The sequence below is a fragment of the Psittacula echo genome (genome assembly GCF_963264785.1).
Source record: "Psittacula echo genome assembly, chromosome: Z".
Classification (NCBI taxonomy): Eukaryota; Metazoa; Chordata; class Aves; order Psittaciformes; family Psittacidae; genus Psittacula; species Psittacula echo.
In genome coordinates this window covers 88815861-88834011 of record NC_137742.1, presented here as the reverse complement: position 1 = coordinate 88834011, position 18151 = coordinate 88815861, and the positions used below count along the sequence as shown (strand labels likewise).

Genomic DNA, 18151 nt, shown 5'->3' with positions numbered 1-18151 from the left:
ATACTCGTATTTATTCTACCAAACCATCTCATTAAAGCGCTAAAAATATCCTCCCGAAAAATTCCCTTGCTTTAACTTTGTTCTAGTCTTTCCATATTTCTGCTACTCTCCTGACCATTTTGAACTAGCCCTCCTCATTAAGGGAACCATGACTTCACCCTCATTATTGCTTTTAATTTTTTATTGCAAAATGCATTGTTTACCTGGATATTCTTCTATATCTGAGTGTTCCATCAGCAATTTTTTCCATTATGTCCAAACAGTTTTCTCTCCTGCTCTTCCTGGAGTATCCCAAGACTCAGATCATGGCAACAACTGGGATAATGACTTTAATATTTCTAGTCTGGACTTTTTTATCTTTAGGAAACATGCCTTGATATTGTTGTTAATTAGAAATAACTCATTTAAAGAAAATGGATCTATACCTCCTAGAAATACTGCACAAACGAACATAAGCTGCTCTCACAGTTGTGAAATTGTTGTACCAGCTGTTCACAAAAATTAACTCTCTGTAGTATTTAAAATTGTAGGAAATCTGCTAACCTGTGCAACTATGACAAATTATGAAATCCTGAATGTTCAGTCTGTAACTGAAGGAAACAAGTATACCTGTGGCATCAAACATATAATCCAAACTATTTTGGGGTCCTTTGTTCTTCTAAACAGGTTGTACAATTCCTTCATTCAACTAGCTACATTAAAATTCTTTACCAAAAAATATCCTGTAAATGTTTGGTAGCAAGACCAACTTCAATATGACTAGATGGAGTAGGATTCTAGGCTCTCAATTGGTGGTTTCACATTTTCGGTTGACTCAAATTCAAAGATGAACATAGAGGAATTATATGGGTTTCAATCGGCACAAGCTTCAAGCAAATGACAATGAATGCAACAGGCACAAAAAAAAAATCAACATAAAAATACTAAAAACTGTTCTGTTTGGAAGTATATGCCCTCTAAATTAGAAATTTTGGATATTACAGTTATTCACATTCAGTAGACAGATTTCAAAAAATTGGACAACCATTGTATCCATTATCTTTTTTTTAAAAAAAAAAAAAAGAGACAGCAAATGTAGTCATCCTGTTCAAAAATTCAGTTCTCATTGTGAATATTAGAAACAACATCTTCAAGCACCACTTTGAATCCTAGGCATTTGTTTCTATTCAGCTGCTGCCAAGAAAGCGCGTAACTACTTGATGTTTGCTGTAAATTACCGAAAAGTTGCATATGATTTAAAATGGAACAGCTTATTTATTGCTTTCTATTTAGGAACACAAAAAGCCACATGAAACCTGTCTCCCCTGGTATTTTCATTCTACACAGCTCACCCTGTGAAAAAATGAATTTGAGCTACTAACAGAAGTGCTGCTCTGGCAAAGAGGATACAGGTATCACACTGAAGCCGGGAGGGAAGCAAAGCAAAACATAGAAACACAAAAACACGGGAAAAAGGAACAAAACAAAAATCTAATGGCACAAATGTTATTTAGCATGCTACAATAAGAAGAAGCAGGCAGCAGTAAGAGTTTACAAGTATATCTAAGAGCTTTCACCTCAGAAGGCTAAGATACTTTAGAAAGCTTCATTGTACACAGGATTCCTACTCACAGGATTCTCCCATTTTCAATTCATTATCATACTACCTCTGCCTGTATGCACATGAAGTTCTCCAAAAACACATGGGAAGCAGAAAAATGCTGTATAACTAAAGCCTACCTGGAGTCTACCATGCAATTGCATGTGCTGGTGATATTTTCATAAAACTGCTCTTTTTAGAAAGGAAATGCATTACTTACAGTAGCCCTCAAACAATTTCCATGAACTTACAAGCACAATTTATTTAATCCCTAACATCAAAACTCTCATCAGTCAAACCTCTCCAACTTTATAAAAGACTGATAAAGTGAGGGGGGGGGGGGGTCTAGTACCCCTTCTTTGGTGAATCAGTACATGTAAGTCAAAGCACTGTCTTTAAATGACCAGGAATCAATTTTGATAGCCAGACAACTCAGTTCACTCTCCACAGTCTGCCTGGGATAGCTTTGCAGAAAAATATCTTTAAGACCTGCTAGACCCTTCTGCAAGAAATAGAAAAATTAAAATTTATTACTAAAAATCTAAACATTTGGAGTAGTTTGGGTGCAATGAATTATGTGGTTCATTTTCATATACATAGCACTGACTCAGAATCAAGAACTGTGTATATTTATCTTCCATTTATGCATGCTTATGGAGTAAAGGAATGTCACTGACCAAATTGCAATTACCTCTTGAAGCCGGAGAAATCTTCCTTCTGCTGCTGAAAGAGCATTGCTTTTCTCAACCAGCTGTTTACGGATCTTGATCATTTCCACATTGTCCCGAATGTTTAGCCTTCAAAATTGTATTAAAAAGAAATTCATCATGAGCTTAAAGATACAAAGTAAATTATCTAATTGTTTTTGTTTTGATAAGTTGAAATCCTTTGCAAATCACAACATATCTGAGAGAAGATTAGTGTGTAATACCCCTATTAATTTCTTCTTCTGTAATCCACATTACAGAATTTAGGTAAATAAACACTCTACCACATAATGACAGAGCTCCAATTAATATATATCTACATCATTGGTCGTATCAAATTATATGACAGGAAAACAATCCTATGCCTAAAGAGATTATTTGTTTTTACATTCACTTGTTTTCCACCTTCCAAAGTACTTGTTGCTAGTAGATTATCATTATATGCCAGTAGATTACCAGTTGAGTTTAAACCTATCAAATACTGCTATGAAAAAATGACTTAGTAATTTATACTATAAAAACTTATGGTTGGCACTTAACAAGCTGCAGGTGTGTCTGAACTGCATGAAAATCACTGAAAGTCCATGTAGCTGTTTTATATTGTTACCATTGCAAGACTAATTTCAGAAAGTACTGTTTAATAGAAAGGATGTTTAAAATAAATATTTATTTAAATTTTGAATTATTTAGATGTCTTCCCTTACTTCAGTGAAAACTAAACCCCATTATTTTCACAGCTTCTTCAAGTCTGGGAAAAGAAACCAATTCTGATTTGTATTAATATAAAATATGATGAAATCAGGATAAATCTTTAGCATTTGAAAAGGTAATTTCTGTTCCAATATTTACCTATTTTAGACATATTGGACAAATTGTCACAATGCCATGTTGGAGCAAGAAAATGAACTACAAAGCTTACACATCTGTAAACCAGCTGAGTACGTGAAATACTTTCCTTTTATTCTGTAAAATATCTAATCGTATCGTGTTTTGGCATTGCCCAATTAATTGTCCTTACACAGAAGATAAACACACTCACTAACCTGAGATCTTCCCCAAGAAACAGCCCTAATGCAACACTAAATATCATGTGTCTAAAACATGTTAACCTACGTAAATTAAAGTTGTGGTGAGAATAGACACCAGCACTGTCTCATGCTAGCTATCTGAAAGCTAATGTAGTGGTACATTTTTATTAATCTTGTTCCACACATCAAACAAAAGGCTCTTATGCCTTCAAAGGCTTTTTCTTCTCCCCTCCCCCTCCCTTTCTTTTTTAAGCAGGAGGCTTTTTTTTTTTCCTCTTTTTAGTAGAGAAAGGAGCAGATGATAGTGAAATTTATGATGTACAGATGTAAACCCCATGGCTTCTGACAATCAACATTAACTATTTTTTCAACAGTGAATGAAAGCATTTGATTTAAACAGGTTTGAGGTACTGATATCATGAAACAAATTATTCAAATTCAGAAGTGAAAAATTATTTTTTATTTGGGATCATTTCAATTCTCACAATTATAGGAGTATTTATCTCACGAAGTTTCTAGCTACAGAAAATGCGCAATTAATTTCTTATTAGTGCACAACATCGATCACAGTCTCAGCTCTCATTGAAGGCTACAGCAACAACTATTTTCCCACAGAAATTTTACAATACATTATTTATTTATTTAAGCAAAATATGTCTAAAAACATCCAATGCATCTAGCTACATGACAAAGAACTTGCTCTTGAAGAAAAAAATCATTTCAGATTTTGTGGACAACAAAAAGTTATTTGAGGAAGATTCTGCTGGGAAGATTAATTTTTCTATAAATGAAGTCACCAAACAGTGGAATAGAATAGAAATTGATTACCCATACAGCTTTCTTCCTCCCAGGTCATTGCTTCATTCCGCTCTTAGAACATTTGCCCAGCTGTTCTGGTATAACTTAAAAATAGGGGTTATATACAGATCTGATATAAAAGTCTATGTTACCTTTATTTTGCTCAAAGAGTAACAAAATAACGTATAAGAATAAAGATGGACTAAGACAGCACATTCATTGTTCTCTCTGTTGCCAAAAAAGCCAAAAACTCTGCCACAGAGTCTGAAAACATAGAGGTAGGCCTGGAGCAGAAGTTAAAAAAGGAACCAATAACCCTTTTAAGGAAGTAACCTGAATTAATGGGCATGCTGATTTAGCTCTAGCACACCTTCTACCCCAAGTGCAGAAATAAGGAACATGAACTCTATCCTTCCACTCTAAACCTCATCTTAAAACTGGGTTAAAAAGTTTGAAATTGGAAATTAAGTTAGGAGAAAGTGACTCATTAAAAGCTAAGAATTATGTTTGGGGTTAATGTTTGAAGTATACCGAAGAGACAGGCTCTTTTCCAGACCTCTTATCATTTGGATTAAAAGCATATAGAGTGAGATTCCAGTAACATGCTGGGGACCAGCTGCGTGGGAATGGGTGACTGATAGCAACCTAAACCAAAAAGAAATGATTAAAGAAAGGATCTTGACCTGCACTGTACAAATTTATGCCAGTAAATCCCAGATGGCTAAGCTAATAAAATTGAGGTCTAATTAAACCACATCCCTTCCATCTTGTCTTTGCTTCTATATGAGCAGGACACAGGTACAATACTGAGACTACTCCTAAAAGAGTCCTGTAATTGCATCAGCTGGACCAGTGACTCATGAACTCTCCCCATTTACCTTCAGAACAAGAAAAACAAGCAAGTATAAAAATATCACCATACCACATCTCAGGATCACTTACACTCTGTCTTGAAAAATAAAAGTTTTCTAGGATAACAGTTCTCAATCACCAATGCATCAGTGGTCAAGATAAATACACAGAATCCCAAGCAGAGAAGTAAAGAATAGAACATCAATGTGCAGTACTGCTCTCATTCTATGATGCTTAGGAACTATGAACAGAATTGTATGTTGATGTACATTCTGTTCTTTCCTTTACCTCCTATTTTTTACAAGTCAAATATAAAGGGGTAAAAAGCCCAACAATATTCACCTTCTAGTAGCACCTTTATGATGTAATTCATAGTATACTTGCAAAAAACCTGAAGTATTAACGTTGCATCAATAGCTTTAGCATTGAAGTTCAGATTTTTTTAAAATACCAATATAAAATTCTGTATTTGTTTGCCTGGCTGAAGAGCTAGAAATTAAAAAATTCATGATATTTAGGTAAACTGTTTAAATATGAAAAATCAGATAGAAAGATGCAAATATAAGGGCTTTTTTTATATGACATGTGTATTTATTAGAGATGACTTAGCAAATTCATATACATGCTGTAGTATCTTAAAACCCTTTAGATAATGTACTGCGATTAACATGTTCCACATTTTAATCTAGGTCCACAATGCTAACACAGAAGTCGTAAGTGTGTCAGATACGATACTCCTGTCCAAAAGTCCACACACTTAATAGGTTTGATTCCAAAGTTATGTTGCATCAGAAAATGCCAAAAGAATTAAAAACTGACTAGTAGGTAAGTTTTTCACTTAAAAAACCCCAACCACATAAGACAAAACCACATGCAAACATGCAAATACCAAACACCTGTTTCACAAATGCATTTTGGGTAGATTTGACAATGTTTTTGGGAAAGTACTATGAGCTATTAAGACATCTGAAGCTAGCTGCTTGCAAAATGTGATTGTTCAGATGTAATGTTTTAACTTGTGCACTGGTCATCATAGAACTTAAATCATGAGGTTATTATGGTTTTGGCCATCTTTAATTTAAAAATAGTCAAGCCAAATGCAGTTATATTTTGTAAGAAAAGTTAAGAAAATATGTTCAATGTAACACACCACACATCAAGTTTCTCCCTTAAGTCAGAATGAAATCAGAATTATGTATTCTTGAAATAATCCCCAAACGATCTCTAAAGAAATATTGAAAAAACCATTGATTGCAGCCATGTTACAATAATCACCTCGAGGAGTACACTGCACATGAACACAGCTCTGTTATGTACCTCTTGTGTTGTCATACAGAAATTGTAGTGAAGCTGCAAAGGCAGCTTTAAGATATTACTGTATTTCTTGTTGGCAGAGGACTCAAGATAACTATCGTCTCCCTCCCTTACTGCTGATGGATCAACAATTATTAACTGTGGCTGCTTAACTATTTGGAAACTACAGTTATTTCAGTGACAAGAATTTTTTAATCATATAGCAGAATAAAGAATACTTTCCTAAATGTTGGAAGTAACCTGATTTTGTTAACACCAGGCTGAGATCAAATGGTGTTGCAACACGAAGAGATAGGTGGAAACAAATATGTCTTTTTGGCAACATACAGTCCCTAAAGAATTTTAACAGACGAACTGTCTTTAAATAGTAACATATCTAGATGACAGCCAAGTGTACTTTTACAAAACACAAGAAAAAGTTGAAAATAGTACCAGAATTCAAAGACATAAGCTACAAAGACAAAATCAGATGGCCTCATCAGTCAACCAAATTTCCATTTTTTCCTCCAGCATTTTACTATTGACAGTTTCTTCTCTGCTCAGGGAAAGAAGATTAAAAAAAAAATTACATAGAACGTATAAGTCTATTCTTATAAAAAACCAGCTAATACAGATTGTTCTAGAGAGCAGTTGCAAGACTTTCAAGAAAGCAAGCTAATGAAAATCTCTTGAAGATAATATATATAGGTACCTATGCGGTTAAACCTGGAGACAACAGTATCCCTCTAAGTTCTGGCTCTGATTCCTTCAGCATGAAAAAGTACAACTTGAAAAACATGGCAAAAAGTCTTCCATGAGGTATTTCAGTAGCAAAGTTACAGAATGCACACTATTCTAAAGACGCACTAGAGGAAAATTCTCAATTTCTTTCCCAGTGTGTTCAACAAAGCACAGTAACTCTGAAAGACTTAATCTATCTTTTACCAGGCTTCAAACAAGAAAAGGACTGTAACGGAAATACTTCCAGAAATTCAAATATGAATTCAAAGACAGTAACTTAGGCCAACTGTCATGGATTGTATACAGGTAATTTGAGAAAGATAAATAAATAAGGATCTGCACTACTTTTTGTTGCCCGACTTTAAATATTTTTTTTTGCTGAATTTGAAGTGCATCTTTACTTCAAAAGTCAGTAAAAATTTCTCAGAAATATGGTACTTGACATGAAATTTAGACGTTCAGTTTCTGTCTGCTGTACTTAAAGAACAGTGTTTATCTACAGAAGAATGAAGCACAGAAGTTCTTTGAGATTTGCATCAGATTATTTTCAAATAACAAAAAAGACTTTTAAATATTTTCTCAATTCACTGTAGGCAGAGACAGAAATTATTCGTAATAACAACTTCTTTAACATATTTAAACAATTTAAAGGAAATCCTGAATAGGGGAGAGATGACTTTGTGAATAATTTACTAGCAAACATTATGATATATTATTTATGTAGTGCCACTGATGCACAAAAGAATGCTTACACATAGAATCATAGAACAGTTAGGGTTGGAAAGGACCTTGAGATCATCTAGTTCCAAACCCCCTGCCATGGGCAGGGACACCTGCCGCTAAACCATGCCACTCAAGGCTTTGTCCAACCTGGCCTTGAACACCAGTAGGGATGGAACATCCACAATCTTCCTGGACAACCCATTCCAGTGCCTCACCACCCTAACAGTCAAGAATTTCTTCCTTATATCCAATCTAAACTTCCCCTGTTTAAGTTTGAACCCATTGCCCCTTGTCCTGTTCACTACAGACCCTAATGAAGAGTCCATCCCCAGCACGCCTATAGCCCCCCCTTCAGATACTGGAAGGCTGCTATGAGGTCTCCATGCAGCCTTCTCTTCTCCAGGCTGAACAACCCCACCTCTCTCAGCCTATCTTCATACAGGAGGTGCTCCAGTCCCCTGATCGTCCTTGTGGCCCTCCTCTGGACTTGGTCCAACAGTTCCATGCCCTTTTTATGTTGACGACACCAGAACTGCACACAATACTCCAAGTGAGGTCTCATGAGAGCAGAGGGGCAAGATCATCTCCTTCAACCTGCTGGTCACGCTCCTTTTGATGCAGCCCAGGATACAGTGGCTTTCTGGGCTGCGAGGGCACACTGAAGCCAGCTCATGTTCATTTTCTCATTGACCAACACCCCCAAGTCCTTCTACGCAGGGCTGCTCTGAATCTCTTCTCTGCTCAACCTGCAGCTGTGTCGGGGGTTCCTCCGACCTAGGTGTAGGACCTTGCACTTGGCATGGTTAAACTTCATAAAGTTGTCATCAACCCACTTTACAAGCATGTCAAGGTCCCTCTGGATGGCATCCCTTCCCTCCAGCGTATCAACTTGAACCACACAGCTTGGTGTCATCAGCAAACTTGCTGAGGGCGCACTCAATCCTACTGTCCATGTCACCGACAAAGATGTTGAACAAGATCGGTCCCAACACCGATCCCTGAGGGACACCACTCGTTACCAGTCTCCAGCTGGACACTGAGCCATTGATCACAACTCTTTGCGTACGGCCATCCAGCCAGTTCTTTATCCACCGAGTGGTCCACCCATCAAATTGATGTCTCTCCAATTTAGAGACAAGGACGTCATGCGGGACAGTGTCAAACCAGATCCTCTCCTACAATGGGCCTAAGGTCTTCATTCTCACAGTCCCTGTGTCTGCCTTCCAAGACTTGGGTGGTGTGGTCAGAGTCTTTGCCAGTGAAGTCTGAGGCAAAGAAGTCATTAAGAACCTCAGCCTTCTTAAAATCCAGGGTAGCCAGTTCTCCTGATAGGTTCTGGAGGGGGCCTACGTTGTCCCTAGTCTGTCCTTCTATTCGCTACGTACCTATAGAATCCCTTCCTGTTATCCTTAACATCCCTAGCCAAGTTTAATTCCAACTGGGACTTAGCTTTCCTAATCTGGTCCCTATCTTCCCGGACAACATCCCTGTATTTATTCTTCCCAGATAACAACACATAATAACGGGGTCCCTCTCTTGAAAGTCAGTTAAAGAACTGACCATGTATTTCTCATCCAAGGAGAACTTCCACTGAAATTGAATGAGTAAGGAATGCAGGATCATGCCATATTAGATTCTTCATAGAATTAAGAGTAAGAGGCTGAAATTGAAACACTCAAAAGAGACAAAATATAAGCAAAGTTCCATGATTTTGTGTATCTTTTTGCAAAAGTGGAAGAACAGAGAAGATATTAAAATAATTGAGGCTTTATTGTGAAACTGATTCCACAAGCATGATCGTCTGTCTTTATTTCACTGCATAGCCATACCATATTCCTTCCAAAATTTTCTAGTCTACCCTTACTGGGCCTTTATGTTTCTACTATTTGTACACTCCAAATTATCAATGAGTATTAATGAACATTAAATTACTCACCAGGAACCTATATTTAAAATTTTCTCAGAATATATTGAAGAAACGATAGATGATTAAAATTTATTGAGTTGAACTTCAATAGCATCTGAATCAGCTAGCCATGAATTCTCTAAAATGGTAATTATGAACTTCTTTGCTTATTTCTGAAAATACTTCATAACCTATTATAATCTTCTTGGTTAGAATTATCCATGGTTATCTGGTAAAACATTTTATTATTTAGTTTCACCAAAGGGGGGTTAAAAATGAACATAGCACATATTTCTTAGCAGAACAAGAAATTTTCACAGCCATATATAAACATTATGACATAGCTCTTCTAATGCTTCCACCATGGAGATTGCCATTTTTCACAATACCTTTGGCTTGCTGTTTCTTGCTCTTTCAGCCGCAGCATGGATTCTTCAATTTCCTTTTCTTTCCTTCTTAGCTCACTCACAAGTATCTCTCTGCTATGCTCTAGTCCCTCAATGCGTTCCTTTTGGGACTCAATCACAGTTTCCCTGCAAGTACAAGCATTGTATATTCCAAAACAAGGGAAGTATTTAATAAAAGAAAAAAATAAAATGAATAGTCAAGAAAGCAAAAATTTTAAAAGTGTTCATCAAAATTAGTACTTTTTTTTTACCAACAGAGGCTTAAGAGTTCAACTTATTCCGAAAATAATTAGAGGTCACACCAAAAAGATGTGAACAGTACAATAAATAGACAAATGAGTCAAAAACTTTATCAAACTCTTAAAATAAATGTTTATGTGGACTGAATAATATTCAGTGGAATCTAGCTGAAAACATCATTCATGGTTTCTTATACTCTATATTAAACATATCTCCCTCCTAATCCTTTAGTGCCAAGTGTTTTCTGAAGAGGAAAACACCATTACTAGCTATCAAAAGAGCACAAAATCTTCAAAATCTTCAACAGATGGAGCAGTGAAAGTAATTTTTAAATTTTTATTCTGAGTTAAGTAACTTTACACCCCCCAAAAAAACCCCCCATACTAAATAAGACTACATGTCTGTAACAGTGAAATTTATCCAGTAAATGCAATAAAAAAAAAGAAAATCAGAGAATGATGGAGATTAGAATCTGAATTTTTTAACAGGCCACAAGTTTGACATTCTTGACAAGTTAATCTCGGTTAACTCTCCCAGTAATATTTTTTTAAATAAGAATAAGGAAAATCTACAATTTTTTCCACTCTAAAGCTTTTGATGCATAAGATACAATTCTTCGTTACCTTGAATACATATCATAGACTTAAAAGTACCTTGACTTTTTTGGCCACGTGTTTGCTTTTGTACCTGAGTCCACCATTCTGAGCAGGTATGGTTATTTCTGGCACGTTTGTGAGAACTGAAATCTCTGAAAAAAATGCTATTCGACTTTTTCCTGCATTACAACAACTTTTTTGATCAATCTTAGGAAAAAAGCTATTGTGAACACGGAGATTCATGACACTATTAATGAATAGCTCTTATTTTCCAAATCCTAAGAAGTGACAGGTGTAAGGAGTAATAGCCCTTTCTAGGCCCATCACTATTAAATTACTAAACTTTTTTTTTTTTTCACTCCAGAAACAACATTCTATTATAATGCAGATTATTTTAAAAAAATCATGTAACTGTTCAGCAAAGATTAAATTCACACAGGATACTAGCAAGAGTTTCATTTTAAAATTGTTAAAGAATTTTAAATAAATTATTAAAATAATTGCTAAGTATATTTCTGTAAAATGATTTCCTGTGATCCCACTAAATCTTTGTGTCTACAAAACTTCATGTACAAACCACACAACTGCACAGTAATTCACAGATTTGTATATTTAGCTTGCCCACTTACTGAAAATTCAGCCTTCATGGAAGTTGTAGTAAATATAATTCAGGTAAATCATTATAGAAAGAAACACACATACTGAAAGCAGCCTTTAGAAAGCCAGATGTCTAAAAAAGCATAACAAGTTCTGATATATTTTGGACATGAAAAATACTCTGATCAGACCTCAGTATCTTTAAATTAGATATTAACTACCTCTTTGCCACTCTGTAACTACCTCTCTGTTCTCATGCAGTCCCTACATTAAGGATGTTATGAAGAGATTCCTGAGCTTCCATTTCAGTTAAAATGTGCAACTGGACTACAAACCAACTTTCAAAATGCCAAAGCAAATCAAAATCATTTTATGTTTCTATCCCATAGTGCGCTTTTTTTAACTTATCCACAAAATCTGACCACCTCTAGAAACTGAGCTTAAATGACCAGCATAACATATACAACAGTTACCACTTGCCTGGGTTATCCCACACAGCTTAGGAGTCATGTTGGTAACAATTTTGTAGCTAAGGTTGCACTTGCTTTTGTCAGTTTTGTCCAGTAGTACAGTAGTAGTAGTAAGACAGGCAGCATTGCACCCTAGCGAAAAAGAGAGGCTCACCACTGAAGATCAATTTTAACTTCCAGCCAAATTCTATGTACCTGCATTCTGCATTCTATATCTTTAATCCTATGTTTTCCTTACCATAAAACACTTCTGCATTATTACCAGTGCTACTGTTGTCAGATCCAACAACTTCACTTTATTTTCTGAAGTGATAACTTCCATCCAAATTCTATGTACCTGCATTCTGCATTCTATATCTTTAATCCTATGTTTTCCTTACCATAAAACACTTCTGTATTATTACTAGTGCTACTGTTGTCAGATCCAACAACTTCACTTTATTTTCTGAAGTGAAAACTTCTGAAAAGTATTTTTTTTCCTTCACAAAAACCACAAGTATTAACAGTTATAAAGACAAAAATTAAGAAAACCATACAAATCTCTTATTTCAGCCCTTGAAGCCTCAAGCTGATTCGGTCCATATTCTGGGAGTCCAAGGTTAGGTGATCTCACTTCTAAATCCTGAAATCTCATTCCTAAAAATAAAATTTATCTTTATAAATTTTTGTCATGCTGAATGAAAAAGCATTTAACAAAACAACAATTTCTACACAGTACACTTACAACCTGTATATAGGTGCCATAAGAAGTATTTTCACCACAAATTCAAGTGGAAAGAGATAATCAGTGTCTACAACATAGCTCTTGTGAAATTTCAACTATGGGTGATACAGCATGCACTGGTAAGTAGTGTTAAAAACATGTCTTGAAAGGTTTTTTGTAGAAGATTTTACTTCTAAAGACAGAAGAAAGATGTTGTCTTCAAAGAACAACAATATCAATGTTATTAAATAGAACATTTGTCATCACTTTTTCTCTGATAGCATTTTCTTTACAAAATTGTGTCATTCACCTAGACAAGCAACTAAAGGACCGTTTTTATCAGCACTGCAAATAATTTGCTTATGTTCTTTAGAAGCATACTGAGTCCCTTATGAAGAAGGAAAGTGAGAAATTACTTAACGAAGAAATATTAAGGAGCAAAAGCAATGGTTTCACCAAATCTCTTTCTGCTACTTCTCTTTCTTCAGTAAGTTTAGAGTGGGGACCAAACTATGCATTATGTTTCAAATACAGCATTAATGCTGCCATCCCTCAGTTTCCAAAATGAACTCATTTAGATCCAAAGTATAATGATACCAGCAGGTTCACAAACTGATCTAAAAAATAATTTCCTACGTTGCATTTGTGCTGAGTTGACTGTAGTTTTTATATATTTAGAATTTTGATCTTGAAGTATTATTTTAAGGCATTGGTAACTGTGCTATATACATACGTGTGTATTTATATGCCTAAGTATATGTATTTTGTTTATTTTTGTTAATCCAGATTTATCTTAGCTGGTTGTACTCAATAAAGAAAGTTCTGAGAGAAACCAGTGAGTGTTTAATGAACATTCATACCTGACTACATCTTTTGGATTGACTTGTTACAGTATTTCTAAATCAGTCAAACATAAAGCAGATACAGTAAGGGGGATTTATTATTTGTGGACTCTTCTTGCCTCTTCATACCCTAGAGACAGCTACGCCTTCCTGAATTTATGCAGGCATTTTATGTTTCAATAATTCCTCTGAATAGTTTCTGATTTGCACTAAAAATATTTTGAGATTCAACCTTATGGTTTCACAGAGGACTCTAAGAGTCCAACAATCTTTAAAGACAGGAAGCACGTAAACCTAGCAGTCTCATGCTGGACATCATCATTAATCAAAAGGGCCTGTCTAAAACATGAGAATTGTTTCTGTTTTCATATACCTGAAATAACATTGATTATGTAACCAAAATAAAGACCAGTGGGAGGGTGATATGGAGGAAAAAACCAACATAGCTATAGATCAGACCATCTGCCTGATTCATAGCTTGTAGAAGTCAAGACAATTGTGCTGACTCAATTTTGAATCAGGGCCATAGAAGTCTTGTTTTTTTTGAACACATTATCTGTACATTGTTTAAGTTAACAGAGTACAACTACTTCTACAAATGTTCATATGAAAATAGGAAGGTTTAAAAGTGTGATTTCCAACTGTACCTACTATAAATAAAAGACTAAGAGTGAGACTGCCTTAAGCAGCAAGACTTGACAGCAAAAAGTATCATTATAAATGGCTGCATTGTGGTATTTTCCTTTTAAAAGTCCACACATGTAATAGATTTTTCAAGTCTGCAGTGTTGTGCACACATGTATCAAGAGACGAGAACAAACCTTGAAATTAAAAAAAGAAAAACATGTGCAAACAAACTACAGATGTAAAACTTTGTTATAACAAGATAACACTGAAGTTTTTCATATACTTTTTTATAAGCCTTGAACACATAGAGAAGTTATGTTAAAAATGTCTCATGATTTAGCTGTTAGAAAACTTGCCTGATAACTACTTTAGTTTCAAATCTGTCCTTTTACCCCTACCACTGTGAATTCGCAAAATGGCAAACAAGTTATCATGACTACTATAAATAAATACAAGAAAAAGGTGAAAGAATAATCTACCTACCTACAGGTACTATTACCCGCTGGTGAACAGTATGTACTTTCTACTACGACGCGCTAACTCACGGTACCTATGTAAACCACTGCTTTTACTAAATGCTAATTATACCTTTCTTTGTGTGCTCCGGCATGCCAGCAGCCTCACTCACTTTTTTGAGCCCAGTGTTAATACGAGACTGAACATAGCTGTATGGATAAGGTCTATGACCTTGAATCTGGAGCTGCTGTTTAGTTGAAATGAGTTTGCTGCGGAGGCTCTCATTTTGTTTCTCAAGCTCACGAACTCTCTCTTGCAAATCCTCAATCATTTCTTCCAGCTCCACAGCCTGGCCCAGCCGCTTGGGGCCGCCACCAACCTGTTCAGACCTTTTTTTATCATTAACAAGCCGTATTAACTTGGTGGCCATTCTGGGGAAAATAATAAAACAAGATGAAAAAGAATGTGAAAAGTCAGCATAAAAAGCACTCTGTTGAAAGGAACATAATCACTGTGAAGACTTCAGCATAGAACCTGAATAATAAATTTCAGGTTTTGATATAACTATTACTGCCTGTGAAGAACTCTTTGAAGATAATTGAAACCACTGTGCAGCAATCTGCTTTATAGCACTGACAAATAACAGTTTCCTAAGGCTTATCATTTAAGGTTAGTAAAGGGAGGACACATATTTATTCCATATGCTGCTTAAACGTAATTTTTAACGCATGACCTTATATAAGAACCTCTGCATGCTGTTAAGCAAGTTACAGATTTGGGATGTGGCAGGGCAAACTATAAAAGCTACAATTCCACAAAATATCCAACTATTGAAAGAACACTAATAATATGCAACATTCCAATGATATATCATTTCTAGATTTTGAAGATTTAAAAATATATTTCAGTTCTCAAGTGACTAAAATATATAGATGGATGGTGCTCCAGAAAAAGAAACTTAATAGTTCTCATTACCACACTCAATTTTGTACTTGGTAAATATTATCAATGTGCTTCAGAGAAGGAATGGTTAGCTGAAGAATATAATTAGATACAGAGGGTATGGTTTTCATCTATTTTTAAAAGAACACAAATTTTGCTTTTGGCATCTCAAGAGTTGTACCTTTGATTTCCTTTAGTTTTGATAAACATTGGTAAACTAGAACAAAAGGCAGAGAGGGCACATGGGGGGTGATGTAATATACAAGAACAGAAAACATACTCAGCAGTGAATGGAAAAAACTTAGCATATAAAGAAAGAAAAGGTGGCTTTGATGAGAGAGACAAGTTCAAGACTTTACAAAATTGGTCACACACCTTTAAGACCTGTACCTAGTTTATAGGGAATCTATTGTTGCAGGCCCAGAAAGAAGACTGAAAATATAGACACACTTCATTTCTTTAAAGGGTCGTGTTTTATTTTTGTATACTTGTGGACAGAAGCTTCTACTTAAAAGAACAAAAGTGAAACAAAAAAAATCCATAATAACTTTAGGATGTCACAGAATGTTACTTGCCTGTAAGCAGGTTTTTTGTTCATTGTTTTCTTCAATGTACTCTACTGCAAATTCATTCCAAACTTTTAGTTACAAGGGTTTTGGTACAAGGGATGCTGGGAAAGAAATTTAGCTTAAGGAGTTAAAATTTTTCTCTGGCAATCTAGACAAACACTGTGTTCTATATTTTCTGTACCTTAAAATATGAATTCAGGTATTCAATTTGGACATTCTGTGTCATTTTACCTAAGTGGCTGATGAGTGCATTTGGTAAGTCATCTAACAGAAACACTGGAAATGGCATTTGCAAAGTTTGCTTAAGCAAACAATTCATTTATTCCGCTGTCTTGTATTTGACAGTAGTCTGACAGAAAAGATGGAAGTTACATAATGCTTGTCAATTTGATACTGAATACTGAGTCAAAAGGAAAGAATGTTTTGGATTTTAGAGAAGTATGAAATATCTCACCTAGACAGGCAATATCTTTATTGGTATTATTTATTTATTATGAACTTGCTAGCTTCTGACCAGAAGCTAGCTTAGATGCAGCAAGATTTTATTAGCTTAAGTGCAGCACAATGTGAACACAGAGTCATGGTACTTCTGGATTAATGAGTCCTCCTGGAGTATAGTAATACCATGAAGAGTTCTGCTGAGTCCAGACTGGTTTGCCAGCACAGCATGAAGTTTAGTAACAACCCTAATGCTGCTTGCATATATATGGGCACACTGGATACTGTGCTTCCCATGCTACTTGAGATTTCTTCAATGAAGTTGTCTATTACCCTTAGTGAAGGAGAGTTGATCACAATTATAAAGATATTTTAGGGTTAACTAGATGATAAAAGGTTAGACGTTAGTCAACTTGGAGGACAGAGAAGAACAAAAGAAGCGGCAGAATCTCTTCATAGGTCATTTTGATTCTAGGATGAAATTCCTGATGAATAATTAGGCTTCTGTTGCCTCTTTAGTTCCCAGAATACCTGTTATATTTGTACTGCGATAGCATTGCTATGAACCCAAGCTACCGTCACTGAAGTGGTGGAGAGTGGTGTGCCTCTCTACATGGACATCTAATACTGTCCACTGCAAAAAATATCCCACATACCACACAGACAACCAGAGATCAATAAAAAAATGAATTCCAATGAGTGATTTATGGTACTGTTTTAAAAAGTGCTCTGAGAGAAATCAGCATGATTTTGAATTTGTTGATAATCCTTTAAAGAGTGAAAATGTTATTGTGAGCTAAAACAAAAACATTAAAAGCTCCATACCTTTTAATCTTCTCCTCTTGCTTATTTGCATGCTGTTTGAGTAAGATGTTCTCATCGCGTACACGAAGGAATCTGTCTTCCAGCTCCTTTTGACTGATTCGTGATACAGCTTGTCGAGCTTTTACATTCCGTGTAGTTGATTCTACTCAAACCAAGACAACTTTAAATTACCTTCAATATATTCAACAACATGTAATCCAAAGTCTAACTCAGTTTGAAATACTGAAAAAACCCCAAATTTTCAAGTAGTTTGATATTTTACACTGTTGATTACCTTTTGCAGACATTGGCATATTAACATCTCCTTTTTTCTCCTTCTTACAGATGAAAAAAGTAATAAAAAAAATTATACAGTAAACAGTACATAACTAGACAGCACAAAGGAAATAGTTGAGCAAATAACAAGGCCCTGTCAAACATACTACTTAAAAAATAAATGATCATTACCAACGAGACGCTTTCTAATCAGTTTCAAAGTTAACATACTCTCTTGAAGCTTGACAAGATAAACTCACAATAATGTAAATTTACTTAGATACAAGAGTAAGCCCAGTACTTCCATTTTAACAGCAGCTGAGTAACATATCAGAGTGCAATAGTATTTTTGGTTCCCATTTTGTTCAATGGGCCTGGCTTTGTCCTCAGTTCAGCAAAACAAGTCCTCCTTTCTTCTGGAAGGATGAATGTTATAGCTCAATGAGATTTCCAGTTTTTAGCAAATCACAGCAGCTCTTCTCTTGTAACAAGCAACATGAACACAGAGCGGGCCATAGTACCTTTCAGAATCTAACCCAGGTTTTGAATGGTATTTG

The 18151-nt window shown here is 35.4% G+C and overlaps 1 protein-coding gene across 1 annotated transcript in view; it reads right to left on the bottom strand.

Moving 5' to 3' along the window:
* Positions 1-18151, bottom strand: part of RPGRIP1L (RPGRIP1 like) — a 79026-nt gene that overhangs the window by 56743 nt on the left and 4132 nt on the right. Inside the window, exons 4-8 of the mRNA XM_080637095.1 lie at positions 17340-17481; positions 14698-14996; positions 12474-12573; positions 10017-10160; positions 2271-2376 (exon numbers count right to left, since the gene is read on the bottom strand). Of these exons, the coding sequence (XP_080493221.1) occupies positions 2271-2376; positions 10017-10160; positions 12474-12573; positions 14698-14996; positions 17340-17481 (791 nt within the window). The remainder of the gene's footprint in view (positions 1-2270; positions 2377-10016; positions 10161-12473; positions 12574-14697; positions 14997-17339; positions 17482-18151) is intronic.